Source organism: Pteronotus mesoamericanus, unplaced genomic scaffold (genome assembly GCF_021234165.1).
Source record: "Pteronotus mesoamericanus isolate MK-2021 breed Mesoamerican mustached bat unplaced genomic scaffold, CSHL_Meso_final scaffold_507, whole genome shotgun sequence".
NCBI classification, from domain to species: domain Eukaryota; kingdom Metazoa; phylum Chordata; class Mammalia; order Chiroptera; family Mormoopidae; genus Pteronotus; species Pteronotus mesoamericanus.
Genome location: NW_026555319.1, coordinates 10460145 through 10474525, shown reverse-complemented (window position 1 = coordinate 10474525; position 14381 = coordinate 10460145). Strand labels below are relative to the sequence as shown.

At 42.5% G+C, this 14381-nt stretch overlaps 1 protein-coding gene across 2 annotated transcripts in view; it reads right to left on the bottom strand.

Moving 5' to 3' along the window:
- The window catches only part of BICDL1 (BICD family like cargo adaptor 1), a 78554-nt gene that overhangs the window by 24547 nt on the left and 39626 nt on the right, over positions 1-14381 (bottom strand). For both annotated transcript variants that reach the window (XR_008530886.1, XM_054594095.1), the window contains exons 3-4: positions 3679-3795; positions 753-899 (exon numbers count right to left, since the gene is read on the bottom strand). Coding sequence is in view for 1 of the 2 variants with exons in the window: in XM_054594095.1 (XP_054450070.1) it covers positions 753-899; positions 3679-3795 (264 nt within the window). In the remaining variant the exon portion in view is untranslated. The remainder of the gene's footprint in view (positions 1-752; positions 900-3678; positions 3796-14381) is intronic.

Genomic DNA, 14381 nt, shown 5'->3' with positions numbered 1-14381 from the left:
CAGCGTGCCCTGAGGATGCTGAGGGGGAGCCATGCGCTCTAGGCCGCCGGCCCGGGGGGCTCCTATGCCACCCCACCAAAGCTTTCTTGGTAGCAGATGCTACATTTTATTTCTGGGGAGGCTAGGAGTGCCTATCTTGTTTAGAGAGTTGTTTCTTATCAAGTGTAAGCTTGGGGATAAAGCTGAGGCCTGGTGGCCGTTTCCAAATAAGGACCAATGTGGCCATGAAGCAATTTCCTTTATTGAGAAAAAAGAAGCTAACTTGGCTCACAAAGGGGTCGGCCTGTGCCTTTTCTAGCAACTGGCAGAAGCAGGAGATAGAGTCTTGCTGCGTTTGGTGGGCAGCTTCTTGGTTCACGCCAAGAAGTCCAGCAGCCTGGGGAAGTAGCCGCAGAGAGCACTTTGAGCCCAGCACAGGACGTCACAGGCCCCTCAGAAATCTCTAGCAGATTTCCAACCCCAGGAGGCAGAATGACACTCCCGGAGTTCCAGCCACGTCAATAGCCCAGAAAGAACGTGAAACTGCCTGAGGCGCTAGCGGCTCAGAACAAAACAGAAGGAAGACCTGTGGGCAGTGATGCGGTTCCCCCGGGCAGGGCCGGGCCAGCCAAGGTAGTGAGTGCGCGAGAACTACGGCCCTGCCTGCAGGGTGACTTCGCCCACTCCTGACCCCGGAGGTGGTGCCAGCGAGGCAGCTAAGCAGTCCTCTTCTCTGGCTCTAGTGCTACAGGACAGTTTCTCTGCCGCAGTACCTGCAGGTCTTTGTCATGGCCCTGCCTCTCCAGGATCAGCACCCGGTCCTGTAGCTCCTCCACAGTCCCCTGGAGCAGGTCATTTTCCTCTAAGGTGGCGCTGAGGCGAAGCTCCAGCTCCCGTTTCCGATCCGACAGCATCTTGATCTGAAAGGGTGGAGAGCCAGGGGCGTGGTGTGGAGTTACACCAGGCCGATGAGTAGGAGGAAGGGAGGGATGAGCCCCCATCTCTGAGATAGCTGCTGTGAACTCCTAAGCTGAAGAGAAAACCCCTCCCTTCTAGAAACCTGTCTGGGAAGGGGTGGGAGTAGAGCTTACGGGAAGCTGGAATGTGGGATGCCAGGCAGAGGGAGGGAAGGTTAGTGTTCTGGAATTTCCACAGATAAGACAGAGAAGAGCCTACCTGGCCTGCCCATGACTTCACTTCCACCCCACAATTTACGAGGGAGTGGAACCTAACCCGCTGTACCATTCTTCCTTCTCAAGGCATGAGCTCAAGAAAATGCCCAAGCAAGCCTCTGGGGCCGCTGCACTTTCATATTCTATGACTGTCTTTCCCCACTGCTAGCAGGTACGGCTCTGGAGTTCACAGTTCAGACCTGAGTTAACAGGGGGAGGGGGCAGGGTATGGGAAACAAAGCAGTGCTTGCTTTAGCCTGTGTCCTGGGAGGAACAAGCCAAAGGCACAAGTGATTAACTGATTTTACGCAAGGTATCTTTTGCTTGAGCAAGCAATTTGTGAACAGAAGCAATTTCTCTCCTTTTATTAAACAGGTTGGTATGTCTGTACACTGAATATTTAGCCAGTCTCCAGAGAGATATCAATCTTTTAGGAAGGTCTGTCTGGTCTCTTCAGTTTCAGCTGGAAAACAGGAAAGAGCAAAGAGATGCCAGGTTTTCTCTGGCCTCTAGGACTGCAGGGTGAGAAGCTGTTTCAGCACTCCCCGATCCGGCAGGGCTTCGCCCCGGAGTGCGGCCGCGCTCCGGGCTCCGGGCACCTTCCCAAGTGGCCTCTGGGGGCTTCAGGAGACCTGCAGGTCCCCTTGGCTCCTTCTGTTTATCAGTTCCCTGCTGGTCTAATTTCTCAACCAGTGTCTTGCTTGTAAATATTCTCCTGACAGGGTTAAGACATTCTCCATGCTCTCTAGTCTAGCGATGATGACTATTCACTAAGGGGTACAAAACTCAGACCTTTTCCAGGGGAGACTTTGAAATGAATGTCTGCTTGTCCCAGGTCCTCCGAAATCTACCTCTCCCTCTGCTTTTTGGCTGCTCTCACTCTGCACTAGAATTCTGTTCATAGGGCACAGATCTTCCATGGCCACCAATCAATCAGATAGGATGTCGTCCTGGGGAAATGAAGTATGTGGCCTTTGTCCAGAGAGATCAGGTATCTGGCCAAACAAAGAAAGACTGTCTCTCAAGTATGCACCTGGGTAAGGGACCAAAAGGAACAGGCCCCTTTTGTGAATGGGCCCACTATTCCCTACACCGAAGCAACGTTACCCACGTGAAGGGAATTCTTACTCTAGTTGATTTTCATTTAAACACCCTCTTGACCTTTACATTTTCCTTCCCATGGATCATCTTTGCTTCCCAAGTTCCACTCAGTGAAGCAATGAGGAAACATGGTACTGAAATAGAGCCCCCTGGCCCCATGAAGTATCTTACTTGAAATGAACAATTTCATAGCTTGGCTTTTAAAAGTAGCAGCGTTAGGGGAAGCAAGCAATCGGCATTAGGTGGCCAACTCCCTCACCCCACTACACACACACTGAAACTTGTGACCGAATCTGGCAACCAACATTCCTGGGACTGGCCCTGTGTTACGAGGGTCTAGAAATAGTGGATGGGGGGTGTGGGAGAGAGAAGACTGGCCCCTGGGAGGAGCCAGACTTTGGCTGTGGCGGCTGAATGGCAAGTCATGCACACGAACGGTCAGACAGGCATGCCGGACCCAGGGGAGCAAACTACTTACTTCAAGAACCTGCTGCTCAGTCCCAACAGGAATTCCAAGGGAAGGGAGGACGGAAGGGAATGAGAGGCAAGAGAAAAGAGAAGGTAATTGACAGACTTTAGGAAAAACATCTTCAGATCGTCTACGAAGCAGGGGAGCAACCTGCCTCTCTGGACATGACCATGTTGGCCGATTGCTTAACCACAGTGGGCTGCACAGTCTAGCACCGGTCTGTCCTTCAAAGTCTAACTCAGCTGAAGGGCTGCTCTTTCAGGCACTTGGTTGAGGGGTCCTCAGGAGCAGATTAGGGAGAAGCCCCCCAGGAAAGAGCCTCTGTTTTGGCTGACAGTACCATCCTTCCCTTCTCCTCACCTCCCACGCCTGGATTCTCACGGTATCCTCACCGAAGTGCTACTTTGTTCTCACCGAAGTGCTACTTTGTTCTTCCCTCAGGCCCCCTCAGAACCATGGGCCCTGACTGGCCTCTCACTTTCAATGACATTACAATATTCCAAACACCACACCAAAGTGCTTTCCACCTATTAACTTAGCAAATCCTCACAACAGCCCTGTGAAGTAGGTACTGTATTGCTCTCATTTTATAGGCGAGAATAGGCCCAATTAAGGTGAATGGAACTGGACCCAAATGGAGTCGAGAAAGGGAAGATTCCCTTTCCCACCTTCTAGTTAGGATTGGCAAGGATGCTTTTGGAGGAATCAACATATTCAGTAAAAAGTAGGTCATTCATGATTTCAAAACACTCAGCAGTCACTCTGAGCAACCTTATTTTCCCAGACAACAGACTACCCAGAGGAACGTGGATCAAGTGTTCCCCATTTGCTTTCTCACAGGTATGTCTCTCTAGAGATTTTAGATAGAGCTGAGTTTTGTTTCTTTGTTTCTCAGTTCAGAGGGTTCCTTATCTAAAAGGCCCGCTGCCGTGCCTCCAGTGCGCAGGGGAGGCTCACCTCAGCCTGAAGGCTTTCCAGACGGATGATGTGCTGGTTAGTCGATGAGTTTTTCTCCCGAAAGTCTTCTCTCAGGGCGTGGACTTGCATGGAGAGCTGTCTCTCAACTTCTGATGCCTGTAAGCAGAGGAGACCTTCAGAGCTGATTCAGAGGTCATGCAAATAAGTGTGTTTAGATTTTTGCCTTTCATTTCTGAAGCAGTTCTTTGCAACTCTTTATTCTATAAGGCGTACAAGATGAGGTGCTGTTTCCTCCCCTGGGTCTAATTGTTCTCTAGGACCCAAACAAGACAAACGCCTACCCCTACCTCCACCATGAATGACTCTGTGTAGGTCCAAGACCACTTTGCTGCTGATCAGAGGAAACAGGTCTAGAAACTAGTAAACTCTGATGTGTTAAGTATCATCATTATTACGCTGCACACTGCAAAAATATACTAAATTGAGAGAAAGTCTCAGTCTATTACAAAAAAGAGCAAGGCACATAAACCTACGACAGTAGGAAGTCCTGAATTTCCCCACCCACTTCTTCAGCGGGGCCCAGGGAAACCATCTCTGTCTGCATTTCTCACTTCCACTCACCATGGGCACTATTTAAAATTCCTGTCATGTCTGTTAAGATTTTTGCCTTTCTTTCCTCAAGGACATTATTTTGCGACTTTTAATTCTCCGGGGAGCGCTGGCCCAGGTGCTCATTTCCCACCCTAACCCATTTATTCTTCAATGCTGACACACAGCAAACACCAAACGTCATTTCATGTATCAGCACCTTCTCTGGAATATGCGGGAGGGTATTCTGAAGGCACGCTCCCCAGGCTCCCCAGGCACGACAGGAACTCCAGCGCCCCCGGCCCGCAGGCCTGTCCCAGCCCCCCGCTGAGGAGTGCTGATCGCTGCCCCCTAGGGAGCAGGGCCACAGGACAGGGCAGGTAACTGCCTCAGTGCTTTCTCAGGCCAAATGGGGTCAGTAAGCTTTATGGGTTCTCAGGGGAGATCACTGTGTGCTGAAATGGTTAGGAGAGGCCTTCAAGAGAAGGTGGGATGGTAATAATGTTGAAATGGCAGGCTAGCTGTTCAATGAGGCTTTCGCAGTAATGATTACATGGTCAATAGTTCTTTTTGTCTTCACGTGCTATAGAATCAATTGTCCATCTTTTTTTTTTTTTTTTTTGGTCCCACAGATTCAGCAAATATTGCTCCCATCCCCACCAGAAAGGCACGTAAGAATCTTAACCTATAGTTCTAATTTTAAAACAATTACAAAACACAACAAAATAAAGTCAAACCACCTCTTTTTCCTTCATATTCTAAATTTACTTTCAGACACCACCATCTTGTTTTAGACTTCTGAATCACTTTGAAATGCATTAGTCATCTTTGCCTAAACATAACAGTAATATTTACTGAGTGCTCACTATGTGCCGAGAACTGTGCTAAATGCCTTAAATGCATTATCTCAAAAGGTTGTTAAAAGCGAATAACGTCCTGTGTCACCTTCAACTTACAACTGAGGGAACAGGTTCAGGGAAGTGAAGTAACTTGCCCCATATCTCAGTAAATGATAAAAGAATGGTAAACTTTGGGCCATCTTATCCCCAAATTAGGACCGCACTACTGCCTTCTTATCTTAAAATAGTTTTTCCCATTTCTGTCGCTCACTACTGAAACCAAACTTTATGAGTCCAGTTTAGTAATGCTTTTTTTTTCTTTCTTTCTTCTTCTTTTTTTTAACAGGAAGCAATTTTATTTAAGACTCTTGAAATTTCTTGTAATAGAATTTAGGGCCCATGAGGAAAACTCCATCTAATAAATGCTGCAGTTTGAATGCCTGTACTGATTCAGCTGATTATCAGGGTTTCAAATATGTTTAAGATTTGCAAAGTGCTGGGTAATTCAGGCAGCTGACCTTATTCCGAGCATCACCACCTTGATATGAGTCATGAGACGACCAAGCCACAGGGTTGCACCAAAGGCTACAAATCCAGCACAGGTGGTATCAGACGTATTCCTGTAGACCTGTCTCCTCTCGAAGCGATCTTCCTAGAAATAAAATTTGTCTTTTCCCACCAGCAAGCCTGACTCGAGAGTCTGAGCTCCTAACCACTATGCTATAATGTTTCCTTTAATGTCTTGCTCCTCAGATGTGCCAAGGAACATATTGTTCACAAAGGTTTTTAATCTACATCTCTCATTTGAATTTCCAACAGCCCTACGAAGCAGGAACCCTGGCCTCGTTTTGCAGACAAGGAGGTGGAGGCTGAAACAGGGAGCAGCACTGCCCTGGTCGTTGGCCTATGGGTTCTGTGCTCCCACCACAGCACGGCCACCTCCAACCAGCTGGCCAGTCATGTGCCTGTGATGGTGATGGAGCGGATGGGTCAACCAGACACATAACTCTACCATTGGCAAGGAACAAGTGCACCTTTCACAATAAGTTATTATCTTCTTTCTCAGAGATGGAATCGGGCTTGGATCTTTAGACCTAACAGAATGAATATTATCTATTTCTGCACATAAATAATTATTTCTTAAATCTGCACACCACTCTTAATGTTCTACATGCCCTCTGATTGAAGTATCAGAAAGCCTACGAAGTCAGTTTTAGCTCCATAATGGATTTCACAGCTTCTTTAAAGTTCTTCAAATTGGAAAGTTAGCAAGGGTAACAGTGGTCTTTCTGAAGGGACTCACTCTGCTCCTGAAAGGAGACATGGTGTGATGGAAAGACAAAGTTAAAAGTCAGATGGTCAGGGTCAGAATTCCCCTTCTACCACATATATGTGCATGAATTAAATGTGTCATTTAACTTCTCTGAATCTCTCCCAAATTATAGACATATTTCTACTTTACATAGTAACACAAAAAAGGGCAGGTCTAAAGGAATGCCCATTTCCTTATTTCTTATTATTTTTTTATATACACACACATAAAAATATATATAAAATAATTGATTATGCTAGTACAGTTGTCCCTTTTTTCCCCTCCCCTTTATTCCCCTATGCCCAGCACCCACTCTCCCACCAGCATTTCCTGCTCTCTCTCAGTTCATGTCCATGGGTCGTACATATAAGTTCTTTGGCTTCTCCATTTCCTATACTATTCTTAACCTCCCCCTATTTTGTACCTACTATTTATGCTTCTTATTCCCTGTACCTTTTCCCCCGTATCCCCTTCCCTCTGATCTCCATTTCTGTGATTCTGTTCCTATTCTAGTTGTTTGTTTGTTTTTTTTTTAATTTTTATTTTTTAGGTTCAGTTGTTGATAGCTGTGAGTTTGTTGTCATTTTACTGTTCATAGTTTTTGACAATCTTTTTCTTAGATAAGTCCCTTTAACATTTCATATAATAAGGGCTTGATGATGAACTCCTTTAATTTTACCTTATCTGGGAAGCACTTTATCTGCCCTTCCATTCTAAATGATTGCTTTGCTGGATAGAGTAATCTTGGATGTAGGTCCTTGCTTCTCATGACTTCGAAGAAAACTTCTTGCCAGCCCCTTCTTGCCTGCAAGGTTTCTTTGGAGAAATCAGCTGATAGTCTTATGGGAACTCCTTTGTAGGTAACTGTCTCATTTTCTCTTGCTGCTTTTAAGATTCTCTCCTTATCTTGGGTAATAACTTAATTATGATGTGCCTTGGTGTGTGCTTCCTTGGGTCAAACATCTTTGGCACTCTTTGAGCTTCCTGGTCTCCTGGAAGTCTATTTCCTTGGCCAGATTGGGGAAGTTCTCCTTCCTCAACGTTTTTTTCAAACAAGTTTTCAATTCCTTGCTCTCCTTCTTCTCCTTCTGGCACCCCTACGATTTGGATGTTGGAATGTTTAAAGATGTCCCAGAGGTTCCTAAGCCTCTCCTCATTTTTTTGAATTCTTGTTTCTTCATTCTGTTCTGGTTGAATGTTTTCTCTTCCTTCTGCTCCAAATCGTTGATTTGAGTCCAGTTTCCTTCCCTTTCCTGTTGGTTCCCTATATATTTTTCTTTATTTCACCTTGCACAGCCTTCGCTTTTTCCTCCATTTTGCGACCATACTCATCCAATTCAGTGAGCATCCAGATTACCAGTGTTTTGAACTGTGCTCCTGACAGGTTGGCTATCTCTTCATCGCTTTGTTCTATTTTTGGAGCTTTGATCTGTTCTTTCATTTAGGCCATATTTCTTTGTCTCAGTGTGCCTGTTATGTTGGAAGGGGTGGAGCCTTAGGTATCTGCCAGGGCAGGGCAACCCAGGTTGCTGCACTATGATGCTGGATGTAGGGGAGGGGTTTGAGAGGGAACAATGTCGCTTGCATGGCCCTTGACTTTCAGTCACTTCCCCTGCTACCCACAAGCAAATTGTGGCCTTCTAGTGCTGATTCCCGGGTGGTTGGGTTTGTGTACGTTCTGTGGATCTCTCCAATGAACTCTCCTGTGATGCTTGGAGTTCCTCCTGCTGTGGCATCCTCCATAGGTTTTTACAGCCAGAGGTTTTGAGGCTTTCTTTTCTTGCGATGGAACCCTAGACTGCGCGGTTTGCCTCGTTCCCCAACTGTTCTTCCAGGATTATCCGCACACAAATGTGGGAACCTCTGGTTCACCTGCCACAGCCTTGCCACGTGTTCTTTCCGCACCAGCTACCCATTGCTGCCCCTCCTATTGGTCAGGGTGAATGTTTCTTCTTTAACTCTTTGGTTGTTGGACTTCTGTGCAGTTCGATTTTCTGTTAGTTCTGGTTATTTTTTGTTTTTAAATTTGTTGTTGTCCTTCCTCTGGTTGTGCAAGAAGGCAAAGTATTTCTACCTATGCCGCAATCCTGGCAGGAAGTCCATTTCCTTACCTCTAATTCAGGACTTTGAGGGATTCAGTCAAATCACTGAAGTTTAGTGAAATTAAAAAAAAAAAATTGCACTGCTACAAATTTAGGGCAACTGAGTGAAATAATAAAATATCCAAGGATTAGTTGTTTTTCTTAAAAATCAGGCCGGGGGTCTGCACTGAGAACAGCCTGTTCAGTGACTCAGCCAACATCATAAAGGTAGTGGGTCAGGCTAGAAAATATAAGGAAATACAGAAATATTAAGCGGCCATACCTTTCAGTCTGGTCTCCTGGTGACCTTTCAATAGCCAGAAAATCTCCAGGAGCCACACCTCCTTCTCTGGGAAATACAAATTTTCCTACCTAGGTTTGGGGCAGCAGTCATGGCCCTTGGAAATAAAAATTTTCCTAGTTCTAGGTTTTGGTGGCACTGATAGGGAATGATATTAGGACAATTCACTCTGATAGTAAGAAATGGCAGGCATGGGACTTACATTTTACTTCTGAAAATGACAACTTTTGGCTCCTATGCCTGAGTAAGCAGTTAGTAATAGCTGTAGCAAAATTGTGTCAAAGAATGCCATCTGTAACCTATATATGTAATGTATGATTTTATATATACCATATATAAAACCGTATGTACACGTGTGTGTGTGTGTGTGTGTGTGTGTGTATGGTTTTAGCTTAGGTGTTTCTTGTTCTTCAACTTTTAACATTTTTTTCTGTAAGAGTAATAAATGCTCAGGGTAAAAAAAAAATGGAACTGAAGGATTGAAATAAAAGTTAAAGTCCCCACTTATCTCTACTCATCACTGGCACTCTCCGGTGACAGCTCTAATATCATCCACATTGGAAATGTTTTTGTGATGTCCTCTCGCAATTTTCTACTGATGTCTATAAAAAGTTACCAAAAACTTTGGCTTTAAAAATACATATATTTTAACCATCTTTCCATGTCGATATGTAGATCTACCTTATTCTTTTTAATAATTGTGTGGTTTTTAGTTATACAAGTATATCATGATTTATTTAACTAGTCCCTACTTATGAACATTTAGAGTGTTCCAATTCTTTGTTGGAAAAAAAACATCCTTGCTTACCATCTTTGTGCTTGTGGGAAAATATCCTGTAAATGAACAGATTCTTATCAGTGGAATAAGAGGTAAAAAGATATATATATTCATTTTAATAGGTATTACCAAACTGTCCTCTCAAAAGATTGCCTCAATTTATACCCCTAGCAATAGAGAACAAAGATGCCTACTTCCCAATACCTTGCCATGACTGGGTATTATGAAACATTTTAATCTTTAGGTACTTATTTCTAATCTCAAAATGTCTCTTTTACTTTCACTGCACAGAGAGGTGATTATAAAAAGACATTCAAGAAATAACTCTAATTCTCTTAAAGAATGCTAAAGAGTTTAACCGTTAGGTAGTCCCTGAGCTACCTGAAACAGACTTGTTTTATAATCTGAGTGCTTGGGTTATTATTATTTAATCTTCATATTGGCAAAACAAACTGACAGTGTGTTCCTTTTTCCCCGATACGCTTGATTTGGTCAGAGTACCAGCTTGGAAAGACTATTTGCTCCCCACTGAGCAGAGCTGTTCCATGATTACTCTTTTATTGACATGATTAAAAAGGAACGCTTCCTCAAAATGGAACACTTAGATTAAATTTCTTTAAACTGGCCAAAATGGAACTGTTAACTCTATACTTTCTTGTTAAATGGAGAAGAAGAAATTACATTAGTTACACATGAGCATTCCTTTAACTTATTTGTCAAAAAGTGAAAAAAATGAACCAATTAATTTAAAAAATTATAGTAGGAAAGATATGCTATTTTAACACTCTACCTGATTTACTGACCTTTAAGAGAAAAACCCTGGGTGCGCCTGCGCTCTCTCTGGAGAATGCCAGCTCCGTTCCCCTCTCCTTCACGCAGGCACATTACCGTTGTCTTTCTCTCTCCTAATCTCCAAGGGCCCTTCTTTTGCCTCTGTAACTCGTTTCCTGAACCCATGCGGCCCAGCCGGTTCACTCTTCTCCCGCTCACTTCTACCCCTATGACTTTCTAAATAAACTTTTGCTTGTATTTGGGGAAAAACGGAGAGAGAGAGAGAGAGAGAGAGGGAGAGGGAGGGAGGGAGAGGGAGAGAAAAATCTCTATCTTTTTTCCACCAGGGCAAGATGAATAATAAGCATCTGCCTGAAATACCTCAGGGGTGGCAGTGAAGAGTGACAATGAGGATGATGCTAACACCTACAGCAATGCTTCACATATCAAGCGTCTATTATGTGCTTTACTCTGGTCTAAGCATTTCACATTCATTAACTCAAGTAGGCATTCTGACTTCCTATTTACAGATGAGGGTATCAAGGGTAAGGCATTCTCCCAAGGTCATACTTGTGCTGGTAACTGCTGAGCTGGGATTCCTGCCCTGACCTACAGCTTCTACACTTGTACTCGTAGCCTGGACACATCGCACCCCTTTCCTGTCCTCCTTTGCTCCCTCTCAAAAATAATTAAAGTGAAAGTGACATTAGAGCAACAACCTTAAAATTTATCTTAATTTAGAACAGAGGGTGAATTATTTATAACAGTTTGTAATTTACTGCAGTTGAAAACTGCTGCCTTAGAACACTACTTTAAAAAAGTTAAATTTAATTTTCCATTTATATATAACAGTACCCACTGCAGAATGTGTGTATGCTTTAAACATATTGTTAGCATTTCGTTGATCCCCCACCAGTCTTTCTATGTGTGTGTACAACTTAGTTATGATCATCCTGTTCATACAGGTTTTTCTTTTTTCACACAGTATTCTATCAAAACCATTTCTGTGTTATTTGTTATTACTCTTCTTAATCATCATTTTAAGTGACTACATAGTATTTCATCAAGAATGTATGTCCTAATTTCCTTCACCACTCCCTCATCATTAGGCATCTGGGATTTTCCCTTATTTTGCAATGATAATGAATACACATCACTGGGATGGTGGTAGTAGAACTTTACCTGAGTAGAAGTGGAACGGACAACCTTACCGGGTCAGAAAGGTAGATAAATACACTTTAGGGAAAAAAATATAAATGGGTTTATGATTAGCTTTTGCTAACTGGAAACTCCAATGAACTAGAAGTCTACTTTTTTTTATTTTCAAGGTTTTATTGCTTAAAACGCTCAAACTCAGTAATGGGCGCCAAGAACCTCCTGATAGCCTGTGACATGATAAACCCACATTTAGTATCTTGTTTATAGTAAGGAAAGTGACAGCCGTCTCCTGAATAATAAAGAAATGCAAAAAGTGTAAAACAGCTAGTTTGTTCTCATTATGCGTCAGGATACCAATTCCTCCCAAAGCCTTCCAAAACTGAACTCAAGGGTGAAGTTTGTCATGTAGGTGAATCTTTCCTTAATGTATGAAGACAAAAGGACGTCCATCAATACCTTTCCAAAGAAAAGGGTTTATTTCTAATAATATGATGGGCTAGGTTGTTTGGAACCACCCTCCTACTGAAGAGAGCTAAAAATACTGGATAAAATACAAAAGACTCCTTAAAAGCACTGAGGAGCTGACAAGATAGTGACAGATCCTTGTTAATGTTTCCCTTATGGAAATTATTACAACAAACCACTGGAGCACAAACAGTAACAAATAAACCCAACTACACCAAAGATGAATAACATGAATAAACTCAAGGGGGTGGAGAAGAAAATAACTAACCTAACTAATTTTTGACTTTTGACTATCTACTGTAAGGTTTAAGAAAAAAAGAACTATACATAGATACTGCACTGCAGCTAGTTTGTTTTTCACAGAATTATCGTTAGCGATTCTGATTTTACTATGTATGTTTAATAGAATGGAACATATAAGTAAATTTATCATGGATAATGAGAACCAGGCTTTTCTCTTGTAGAAAAACAAATTACAAATAACAAAGAGGGAAGGATAGAATGAACTCTATGGTGTTGGACTGTAATTGAAGGTATCAGTATGAACTTAACGTTTTTAACATATACAGGGTGGGGCAAAAGTAGTAGGAGAGTATGCAAAAAGTTTATTCTTTTATTATTTCTTAATTATTCTATTATTTTCCATATGAACAACTATAAACCTACTTTGCCCAACCTTGCATATTTGTGAATGGCTAGACTGGGAACTAATTACAGCTGGCTGGTTGTAAGTGTGGCAGTCTATGTACACTTATTTCCTAGCTCTGTCCTCTGAGATGGCCTAAACGTAATAGTGTCCTAGCAGCAATAAACACACTAGTGCTCAGGTCTTGATTTCTAAATACCAATTTCTAATAAATGAACCAAGGCTCCTTGGAAGAGTTACAGCATTTCATGAAGCAGTAAAAATACAAAATGAGCCTGGAACATCCTGTCACGCCCAAAAGAAAGGAAGTGCTCCAAAAACAGGGGCAGTGTACTGAGTGGACACAGGAGTCTACTTGAAGGAGTTCCCAATACTGTGGGCTGGAACCATTTGATCAATAAAACAATGGCAGTAATGGACTATGCTGTATAGAATAAGATAAATATTCATAGGTCTATGCTGACAAAACAAACAATTGAATAAATAAATTAATGGGGGAAAAGGAAATGGGATAGCTCTTCCTTACAAAAGAATTCCCATTAATAAATGTACAAGTTATGGTGGAAGTAAAAAACTATCATTAGACAAGCATCACAGTAGTAACTGTTGCAGGCAAGAACTAGAGGATGAATGCTAATAATTAGTGGGCAAAATGAGAAACAAGGTATCTGTATCGTCTTAGAAAAGCATCTCCCCATAATATTTATTAATTACAAAAGGGAAATCTCTCTCCTGCTAGATGCTGAGCTCTAATATTCTGGACATTATGTAGCACATGACTGGCGCTTGTTACATATTTGGAGAATGAATGATTTATGTTTCCTTATTCAAAAGATGGTCCTTCCATCAAGTGCTGTTTTCACTTTATAATACAGAGCATCCTCTTTAGATTTTGCAAAGCACTACTTCACTACCAAGCCAAAGCAAACACAGAAGCAAACATCTAAAAATTCCTTCAAGTGAAAAACTTCAAGGTAAGTTTCATATTCAAGCTTTTCATTTTATTTTAATGTTTAATGGAAATCTGTTTTTCTGAACAACCCAAAAGTTCAGTGCCTGTAAAGGCAGACATTTACCCACTGAATCCACACTGGGTGCTTGTAAGTTTATGCTGTTACATGATAACAGTGTGGCTACGGACAGCTGCGGTAATACCGTACCAATTAATACCGCAGTGCAGACAGCTGATACAGGCAGAAGAAACCCACTTTGCGCCCAGGATTTATACCCAAGGATGTTGACTGAAGCATTTTTTAATAGTAAAAAAACTGGAAGCAACCTAAATGTTCACTATTGGCAGACTCGATTAAAAACATTATATTAGTGCAATGAAATGCTATATATATCTCTACCACATTACTGTGGAAAGGTTTCAACAGTGTAAAATATATAAAGTGAAGGAATAGCATATTTGATCCCATTTACACAAAATTATGTGTATATATTTATGTGCTCAAATGAATGTCTAGAAGGCTGTTTGCTGATAGCATTTAAAAAATTTTATCTATTTATTTTTAGAGAAGGAGGAAGGTGAAAGAGGGACAGAAACATCAATGCATGAGAGATACATTGATCGGTTGCCTCTCACAGGCCCCCAGCTGGGGACCTGGCCTGCAACCCAGGCATGTATTCTGACTGGGAATCGAACCAGCAACCTTTCAGTCTTCAGGCTGGCTCTCAGTCACACCAGGCAGGGCAGTTTGCTGATAATATTTTGATGATTCCCTCTGGAGGATAAGATTCCTAGCAATTTTCACTTTGGGAAAGTCATTTTTGGGTAATTTTTGAACATTCTACAGGAAG